We start from the raw sequence: 10,589 nt of genomic DNA on the forward strand, positions 1-10,589 counted from the left end.
TCCTGCAATAGTGTGTGAAGTCTGAATTTCCAAAGATAATTAAATTTGAAACTTTTCATTTCAGAAAAGCCACAGAAGAGGCACTGAGACTTGAAGAAGAAAATCGAAGGCTACTGGAAGTTATGAAAGCGAAGGCAAAAGGCAAGCACAGATTGCTATGACTGATGATGTGTCATGGTATTGTTACTGCAAGCAATTGCACTATTTCAAGTGAATTATAGACTGGGTGATCACATTTCCCAATTTGTCCATGAGAACGCAGGTTTATGCCTATGTTCTTGAAGTCTTCATAGTACCTTTTATTCTTAAAGTGTTCCAGTTTGTATACTAAATAATATTGTCACTGAAGTAATGGATTCATAGGAAAATGACTCTTGACACAGATTATCTATTCATATACCCTGTACAAGTGATACACAGCAGAATAGCACACACAGCTTGTCTTTAAATGGTTGCTATTGACACAGGTGACACAGAGCTATTAGAATAACTTCTGTTAGAACCATCCTACAGGAGTTGAGAAAACAGCAAATCTCTTATTACCCACTCAGTGTCTTTAAGATTAACTCCCATCTTCATTATATAACTTACTCTAACAGTTTCTTTTAAGATTGGAGTTTTTCAATGGACTTAAACTGTACCCTAGAACAAATAGATTTAACAGATAATTACAGAACATTCTACCCAACAACTACAGAATATAAATTCTGTTCATCAGCACGTAGAATAGCCTCCAAGATAGATCATATAATAGGCCACAAAACAGGTCTCAGCAAATTTTTTTTTTATTTTTATTTTTTTTTTTATTTTTTGAAACAGAGTCTCGCTCTGCTGCCCAGGCTGGAGTGCAGTGGCGCGATCTCGATTCACTGCAAGCTCTGCCTCCTGGGTTCACACCATTCTCCTGCCTCAGCCTCCCAAGTAGCTGGGACTACAGGCGCCCACCACCATGCCTGGCTAATCTTTTGTATTTTTATAGAGACGGAGTTTCATCGTGTTAGCCAGGATGGTCTTGATCTCCTGACCTTGTGATCCGCCCGCCTTGGCCTCCCAAAATGCTGGAATTACAGGCATGAGCCACCGCGCCCGGCAGTCTCCACAAATTTAAGAAAATCAAAATTATACCAAGTACTCTCTCAGACCACAGTGGAATAAAATTGGAAATCAACTCCAGAAGGAACCCTCAAAACTATACAAATACATAGAAATTAGACAACCTGCTCCTGAGTGATCTTTGGGCCAACAATTAAATCAAAAAGGAAATTTAAAAATTATTTGAACTGAACAATAACAGTGACACAACTTATCAAAACTTCTGGGATACAGCAAAAGTGGTCCAAAAAGGAAAGTTCATAGTATTAAATGCTTGCATCAAAATGTCTGAAAGACCACAAATAGACAATCTAAGGTCACACCTCAAGGAACTAGAGAAGCAAGAACAACCCAAACCCAAACACAAGATCCCCAAAACAGAAGAAAAGAATAACGAAGATCAGAGCAGAACTAAATAAAATTGAAACAAAAATAAATAAATAAATAAATAAATAAATAAATAAATAAATAAATAAATAAAAGAAAAATGAAACAAAAATCTGGTTCTTTGAAAAGAGAAACAAAATTGATAGACCATTAGTGAGATTAACCAAAAAAAGAAGAGAGAAGATTCAAATAAGCTCAATTAGAAATGAAACAGGAGTTTGTGGTGGCTCACGCCTGTAATCCCAGCACTTTGGGAGGCTGAGGAGGGTGGATCACTTGAGGTCAGGAGTTCGAGACCAGCCTGGCCAACATGGTGAAACCCCATCTCTACTAAAAATATGAAAATTAGCCAGGCATGGTGGCTCATGCCTGTAATCCCAGCACTTTGGGAGGCTGAGGCGGGTGGATCACTTGAAGTTAGGAGTTTGAGACCAGCCTGGCTAACATGGTGAAACCCTGTTTCTACTAAAAATTTTTTTTAAATTAGCTAGGCGTGGTGGTGTACACATGTAATCCCAGCTACTTGGGAGGCTGAGGCAGGAGAATCGCTCGAACCTGGGAGGCAGAGGTTGCAGTGAGCTGAGATCGTGTCACTGCACTGTAGCCTGGGCAACAGGCTAAAAAGCAAGAGAGCAAGAAAGCAAGAAAGCAGGCAGGCAGGAAGGAAGGAAGGAAAAAAAAAGAAACAGGAGCTATTACAGCCAGTACCACAGAAACACAAAAGATCATTCAAGGCTACTATGAACACCTTTATACACACAAACTAGAAAATCTAGAGGAGATGGATAAATTCTTGGAAGTAAACAACTCTTCTAGATTAAATCAGGAAGAAATAAAAGCTCCGAACAGACCAATAACAAGTAGCAAGATTGAAAACAGTAATTTTAAAATTTCCAACAAGAAAAAGTCCAGGACAAGGTGGATTCACAGCTGATTTCTATCAGGCATTCAGAGAATTGGTACCAATCTTACTGAAACTATTCCAAAAGCTAGAGAGAGAGGGAATCCTCCCTAAGTCATTCTATAAAGCCAGTATCACTCTAATACCAAAACCAGGAAAGAACATAAAAAAAAAAAGGAACAAGACCAACATCCCTGATGAACATAGATGCAAAAATCATCAACAAAATACTAACTGAATTCAATAGCATGTCAAGAAGATAATACACCATGATCAAATGGGTTTCATACCAGGGATGCAGGGATAGTTTAACATACACAAGTCAATAAATGTGATACATCATGTAAACAGAAGTAAAAACAAAAATCTTATGATCATCTCAATAGATGCAGAAAAAGCATTTGACAAAATCCAGCACCACTTTATGATTAAAACCCTCAGCAAAATGGACATAAAAGGAACACACCTCAATGTAATAAAAGCCATCTATGGCCGGGCACAGTGGCTCACACCTGTAATCTCAGCACTTTGGGAGGCCGAGCCGGGCAGATCACGAGGTTAGAAGATCGAGACCTTCCTGGCTAACACGGTAACACCCCGTCTCTACTAAAAATACAAAAAATTAGCCAGGCATGGTAGCATGTGCCTGTAGTCCCAGCTACTCAGGAAGCTGAGGCAGGAGAATCACTTGAACCTAGGAGATGGAGGTTGCAGTGAGTGAGATCATGCCACTGCACTCCAGCCTAGGTGACAGAGCAAGATTCTGTCTCAAAACAAAACAAAACAAAAAAGCAATCTATGACAAACCCACAGCCAACATTGTAGTGAAAGGGGAAAAGCTAAAAGCATTGCCACTGAGAGCTAGAACAAGACAAGAATGCGCACTTTCGCCACTGCTATTCAACATTGTACTGGAAGTCCTAGCCGGAGCAATCAGACAAGAGAAAGAAATAAAGAGCATTTAAATCGGTAAAGAGGAAGTGAAACTGTTGCTATTCACTGATGAGATATGATCATATACCTAGAAAATTCTAAATACTCATCCGAAAAAGCTCCTATATCTGATAAATGAATTCAATAAAGTTTTGGGATACAAAATCAATGTACACAAATTAGTAGCACTGCTATATAACAACAACAACCAAGCTGAGAATCAAATCAAGAACTCAGCCCCTTTTACAACAGCTGCAAAAAAATAAAAAAATAAAAAAGTATATATATACACCTAACCAAGGAGGTGAAAGATCTCTACAAGGAAAACTACAAAACACTGCTGAAAGAAATCATGAATGACACAAACAAATGAAAACACATCCCATGCTCATGGATGGGTAGAATCCATTAGCATGTGAAAATAAATATACTGCCAAAAGCAATATACAAATTCAATGCAATTCCCATCAAAATACCATCATTATTCTTTACAGAACTGCAAAAAAAATCCTAAAATTCAAATGGAACACAAAAAGAGCCCACATAACCAAAGAAGACTAAGCAAAAAGAACAAATCTATAGGCATTACCCAACTTCAAACTACACTTCAAGGATATAGTTACCAAAATAGCATGGTACTGGTATAATAATAGGCATGTAGACCAATGGAACAGAATAGAGAACCCAGAAATAAAGTCAAATATTTACAGCCAACTGATATTCGACAAAGAAAACAAACAAACAAACAGACAAAACATAAAATGGAGAAAGGACACCCTGTTCAACAAATGGTGCTGGGATAATTGGCAAGCCACAATGATGAATGAAGCTGGATCTTTGTCTCTCACCTTATGCAGAAATCCACTGAAGCTGGATCAAGGACTTAAATCTAAGACCTGAAGCCATAAAAATTCTAGAAGATAATGTCAAAAAACTATTCTAGACATTGGCTTAGGCAAAGAGTTCATGCCCAAGAACCCAAAAACAAAAAGATAAATAGATATGAGCTAATTAAACTAAAAAGCTTCTGCACAGCAAAGGAAATAATCAGCAGAGTCTACGGCCATACCACCCTGAACGCACCCGATCTCATCTGATCCCGGAAGCTAAGCAGGGTCGGGCCTGGTTAGTACTTGGATGGGAGAAATAATCAGCAGAGTAAACAGACAACCCACAGAGTGGGAGAAAATCTTCACACACTGCCCATCTGACAAAGGACTAATATCCAGAATCTACAAGGAATTCAAATCAGCAAGAAAAAAAATAATAATCCCATCAGAAAGTGGGCTGAGGACATGAATAGACAGTTCTCAAAAGAAGATATACAAATGGCCAACAAATATATGAAAAAATGCTCAACATCACTAATTATCAGGGAAATGCAAATCAAAACCATAGTGACATACCACCTTACTCCTGTAAGAATGGCCATAATTTAAAAATCAAAAAATAATAGATGTTGGCGTGGATGTGATGAAAGGGAAACAGTTTTACATTGCTGGTGGGAATGTAAACCAGTACAACACTATGGAAAACACTATGGCAATTCCTTAAAGAACTAAAAGTAAAACTACCATTTGATCCAGTAATTCTACTCCTGGGTATCTACCCAGGGGAAAAGAAATCATTATTTGAAAAAAACTTGCACACACATGTTTATAGCAGCACAATTCACAATTGAAAAAATATAGAGCCAGCCTAAATGCCATCAACCAACGAGCGGATAAAGAACATGTGATATATATATTATATATCATAAAAAGGAACGAAATAATGGTTTTTGCAGCAACCTGGATGGAATTGGAGACCATTATTCTAAGTGAGGTAACTCAGGAATGGAAAACCAAACATCGTATGTTCTCACTTATAAGTGAGAGCTAAACTATGAGGACACAAAGGCGTAAGAATGATATACTAGACTTTGGGAAGTTGGGGGGAAGGTGGGAGGAAGATGAGGAATAAAAGACTACACTTTGGGTACAGTGTACACTGCTCAGATGATAGGTGTACCAAAACCTCAGAAATCACCACTAAAGAACTTGTCCATGGAACCAAACACCACCTGTTCCTCAAAAACTTTTGGAATAAAAAAATTTTTTAAGGATAAAACAGACGTTAAAAAAAGACTGGAGCTCTTAACCTAGGGTCTATGGGTAAAATTCAGAGATGTATGAACTTAATTGGAAAATAATTCATAATTTATTTTCACTAACGTTTAACTGAAATTTATTATTTCCTTCAATGCGCAATTAATATAGGCAACAAACCACAATAGTATTAGCAATACCTTGACTTTGTCACCAATGGAAATGAAGATGTTTTCATATCACATTATAATTTTACGTATTTTTAAATGTTTATCACTGTTCCAAAATTGTGGTAGTTACTAAACCAGCTACTAGTTCTGGGTTGTTTGGGGATTTTTTGTTTTTTTGTTTGTTTGTTTGTTTTGAGCCACAGTCTCACTCCATGACCCAGGCTGGAGTGCAGTGACACAATCTCAGCTCACTGCAACCTCCACCTCCTGGGTTTGAGCGATTCTCCTGCGTTAGCCTCCTGAAATAACTGGGGCTACAGGTGTGTGCCACCACACCCAGCTAATTTTTGTATTTTGTATTTACATTTAATATATTGATTATCACACTACATGATTTATTCTTTTTTGTTAACTGTAAGAAAATCAATCATTATATATATAATCTAGCCTGGTGCTACCCATTAGAAAGATAATATAAGCCACACATGGAACTTTAAATTTTCTAAAAGTCACATATTTTATATTTAGTTTTTCATATTAAATATTTAAAATTCACTGTATGTTTTATACTTGCAGTATATATCAATTTGGACTAGCCTCATTTCAAGTGCTCAATAGCCACATGTAGCTAGTGGCTACTATATTGAATGTTGCTGATATAGCCTTTTCTTTGGACATTGGGCTATTTCTAGATTTACAGTAAGGATATTTGGAACTGCCATAAACATTTCATTTTTGAATGAACCCCTAGTCTGGTACTCGCATAGCACTCTGAGCAGATGACTATCATCCTTTACCACTGCATGTGAATAGCTATAATATATAGATAATTTTTCTATCTCCCCCATTAAACTACATACTAGGAGGGCAGGGACCATTTTGTATTATTTGCTTGGCTTCAGCACTTGTCAACACCCAATAAATATTTGTTGACTTCAACCAAATGATAATTTATTTCTTCAAATTTTTTTAAAAGCTGAAGAGACTGATAATGAGGATGAAGAGGAGATTGAAGGTGATGAGTTGGAAGTTCACGAAGAGCCTGAGGCACCTGAGGTATCTCACGATACCCAAGAGATACCCTCCATACCTGAGGAGTCTGAAGCATCTGAGGCCCCTGAAACTGAGCCTGAAGCAGGTTAGACTTTATTGATAGCAAGTTCTTAATTCTACTCATGTGCATTAATGTGTCTGGGCATGTGTGTATGTATATATGTTGGTAAAATGGAAGCTGGCTGAGAATGGGGAGATGAGCCCCCAAAGAGCAGCCGTTGAGTCCAAATCTCACAGTTTCAAGTATGGTAGGAAAGCGGAGTTTGCTCTGCCCCAGCACCGGCATGCACAAGCACAGCTGGCTATGTAATTTCTGGGGCATGTTGTTCAAAAAGCAGGAAAGAAGTGTCATTAAAGGTAGTAAAATATAACGCTTTTTCCTTTCTTCCAGAGTCTCTCTCTCAATTTGTCATGCTACTTTTTTGTTTGCTATTTAATGTTGCTCTAAGTAAAGAAAAATTAAATTAAATTTTTTAATTATTAGCATGAATTTTACAGTTCATCTTTGTGGTGTGTAATGCCATTTTTAAATGCAAATATAAGAGCATTTTAAACATAAATATAAGAGCATTAACTCTTTAAGCCCTACCTCAGAGGTCTCATTTGGTGGATGGGGCAGGGCAAGAAGGAGTCTATGTGCAATGAAAACCACTCCAAGGACTAGAGAGTGGGCTTAAAGCAGGAAGATAGGGTACCCACCTGTGGTGGGAATGAGGCTTGCAAATGCTTTCAAGCAGAGTCAGTATTGAATCTGACACTCACCCTACAAACTAAAAGGTTCAGATACCTGTAACTGGATGCTAGCCTGGAGCAGTTAAGGGCTTGGAACTGCTGTGAGTTTATAAAAGAAGCAAGACTAAGGGAAATTAATGAAAATTACACAATTCATATTTCACAGCTTGTACGTGCATGTGTTTCATTCTGACAAGTATATTGAGTATTATGCATATCTAAGCACCCCAGGCTGCTTTGTCCGCTTAAAAAGTTATCGAAACCCCAAGCATCTTCTTTCCTCCTGCACTTCTCTCCAGTATCTGACTCCATCCTCACAATCCAAAGCTGGCTGCTGCATCCAGACACAATGTCTCCTCTTGCAAGCTTTTACTTTTTATTTCTAATTCAAGAAATAGATAGTTCCCAGAGACTTTCAGCTACATTTCATTGAGCAGGATATTGTATCATTGTCTACCCCTACTTGCAGGGAATCTGGGAATTTAATTTGGACTTGGCTTCCTTGCCTAGATGGTAGAAGCCAATGGAATAGAAGAATGAGAAGGGGTTTGAGGGAGCCAACCAACAGTATCTACCATACTGCCTTTGCACAGATGCAGGTTGCAGGAATGCCTAGGCTCAGGTTCATGATTTCATCCAAGAAATAAGGGATCATCCGCTCAAATTCTTAAACAAATGCTTACCTGAGACTTTAGAGTTTCACATAAAAGAGAAATATTTTTTCATAGTATCAGCTGTATCAGATAGATCAGCTGTATCAGAATCACCTATGGTTCTTATTTTAAAGTAAGCCTCTGAGCTCTATGCAGGTTCTGGTTCAGTAAGTCTAGGATGGAATTTAGAAATCTACATTTTAATGAACACCCCAGTGATTCTTATACATACTAACAGTTGAGAAATACTGCTATAGGAAAAAAATTTTGCCTGAAAAAAAGGTTTTGTAAAATTTTCCTTATGTCATGGAAAAAGCACAGTAGCATACCTGAGAAAAATCTGATCCTGAAAATAAAAACTCTAGAATGATTTAGCTGTACACTGTATCTGCAGGTCAAAATTAATGAATATATTGAATAGAAATTTGAAAAATGTCTATTAAAGACAGTGATCATAGTTCTGATATAGTTGATGTTGAACTGTGTGTTTCAAAATCATACATCCATCCAGGTTTGATAAAAATATGTGCTAACTATAGAAAATACGGAAATTATACAAATAGAAAGATGGGGGAAATCGTCATTGATCTGACAACAAAAGGCAATGATACCTAACATTCTAATGTATTTCCTTTTAGCTTTTTATTTTATTTTATTTTATTTTTTATTTTTTTATTTTTTTATTATACTTTAAGTTCTAGGGTACATATGCATAACGTGCAGGTTTGTTACATATGTATACCTGTGCCATGTTGGTGTGCTGCACCCATCAACTCGTCAGCACCCATCAATTCATCATTTATATCAGGTATAACTCCCAATGCAATCCCTCCCCCCTCCCCCCTCCCCATGATAGGCCCCAGTGTGTGATGTTCCCCTTCCCGAGTCCAAGTGATCTCATTGTTCAGTTCCCACCTGTGAGTGAGAACATGCGGTGTTTGGTTTTCTCTTCTTGTGATAGTTTGCTAAGAATGATGGTTTCCAGCTGCATCCATGTCCCTACAAAGGACGCAAACTCATCCCTTTTTATGGCTGCATAGTATTCCATGGTGTATATGTGCCACATTTTCTTAATCCAGTCTGTCACTGATGGACATTTGGGTTGATTCCAAGTCTTTGCTATTGTGAATAGTGCCGCAATAAACATACGTGTGCATGTGTCTTTGTAGTAGAATAATTTATAATCCTTTGGGTATATACCCAGTAGTGGGATGGCTGGGTCATATGGTACATCTAGTTCTAGATCTTTGAGGAATTGCCATACTGTTTTCCATAATGGTTGAACTAGTTTACAATCCCACCAACAGTGTAAAAGTGTTCCTATTTCTCCACATCCTCTCCAACACCTGTTGTTTCCTGATTTTTTAATGATTGCCATTCTAACTGGTGTAAGATGGTATCTCATTGTGGTTTTGATTTGCATTTCTCTGATGGCCAGTGATGATGAGCATTTTTTCATGTGTCTGTTGGCTGTATGAATGTCTTCTTTTGAGAAATGTCTGTTCATATCCTTTCCCCACTTTTTGATGGGGTTGTTTGTTTTTTTCTTGTATATTTGTTTGAGTTCTTTGTAGATTCTGGAAATTAGCCCTTTGTCAGATGAGTAGATTGCAAAAATTTTCTCCCATTCTGTAGGTTGCCTGTTCACTCTGATGGTAGTTTCTTTTGCTGTGCAGAAGCTCTTTAGTTTAATTAGATCCCATTTGTCAATTTTGGCTTTTGCTGCCGTTGCTTTTGGTGTTTTAGACATGAAGTCCTTGCCCATGCCTATGTCCTGAATGGTACTACCTAGATTTTCTTCTAGGGTTTTTATGGTAATAGGTCTAACATTTAAGTCTCTAATCCATCTTGAATTAATCTTCATATAAGGAGTAAGGAAAGGATCCAGTTTCAGCTTTCTACTTATGGCTAGCCAATTTTCCCAGCACCATTTATTAAATAGGGCATCCTTTCCCCATTTCTTGTTTCTCTCAGGTTTGTCAAAGATCAGATGGCTGTAGATGTGTGGTATTATTTCTGAGGACTCTGTTCTGTTCCATTGGTCTATATCTCTGTTTTGGTACCAGTACCATGCTGTTTTGGTTACTGTAGCCTTGTAGTATAGTTTGAAGTCAGGTAGCGTGACGCCTCCAGCTTTGTCCTTTTGACTTAGGATTGTCTTGGCAATGCGGGCTCTTTTTTGGTTCCATATGAACTTTAAAGCCATTTTTTCCAATTCTGTGAAAAAACTCATTGGTAGCTTGATGGGGATGGCATTGAATCTATAAATAACCTTGGGCAGTATGGCCATTTTCACGATATTGATTCTTCCTATCCATGAGCATGGTATGTTCTTCCATTTGTTAGTGTCCTCTTTTATTTCACTGAGCGGTGGTTTGTAGTTCTCCTTGAAGAGGTCCTTTATATCCCTTGTAAGTTGGATTCCTAGGTATTTTATTCTCTTTGAAGCAATTGTGAATGGAAGTTCATTCCTGATTTGGCTCTCTGCTTGTCTGTTACTGGTGTATAAGAATGCTTGTGATTTTTGCACATTAATTTTGTATCCTGAGACTTTGCTGAAGTTGCTTATCAGCTTAAGAAG

The 10,589-nt window shown here is 37.7% G+C and overlaps 1 protein-coding gene across 1 annotated transcript in view; it reads left to right on the plus strand.

The window, feature by feature from the left end:
* AK9 (adenylate kinase 9) overlaps positions 1–10,589 on the plus strand; it is a 197,616-nt gene that overhangs the window by 111,587 nt on the left and 75,440 nt on the right. Inside the window, exons 20-21 of the mRNA XM_023206014.2 lie at positions 65–141; positions 6,547–6,708. Coding sequence (XP_023061782.2) covers positions 65–141; positions 6,547–6,708 — 239 coding nt within the window. The remainder of the gene's footprint in view (positions 1–64; positions 142–6,546; positions 6,709–10,589) is intronic.

Source organism: Piliocolobus tephrosceles, chromosome 5 (genome assembly GCF_002776525.5).
Source record: "Piliocolobus tephrosceles isolate RC106 chromosome 5, ASM277652v3, whole genome shotgun sequence".
NCBI classification, from domain to species: domain Eukaryota; kingdom Metazoa; phylum Chordata; class Mammalia; order Primates; family Cercopithecidae; genus Piliocolobus; species Piliocolobus tephrosceles.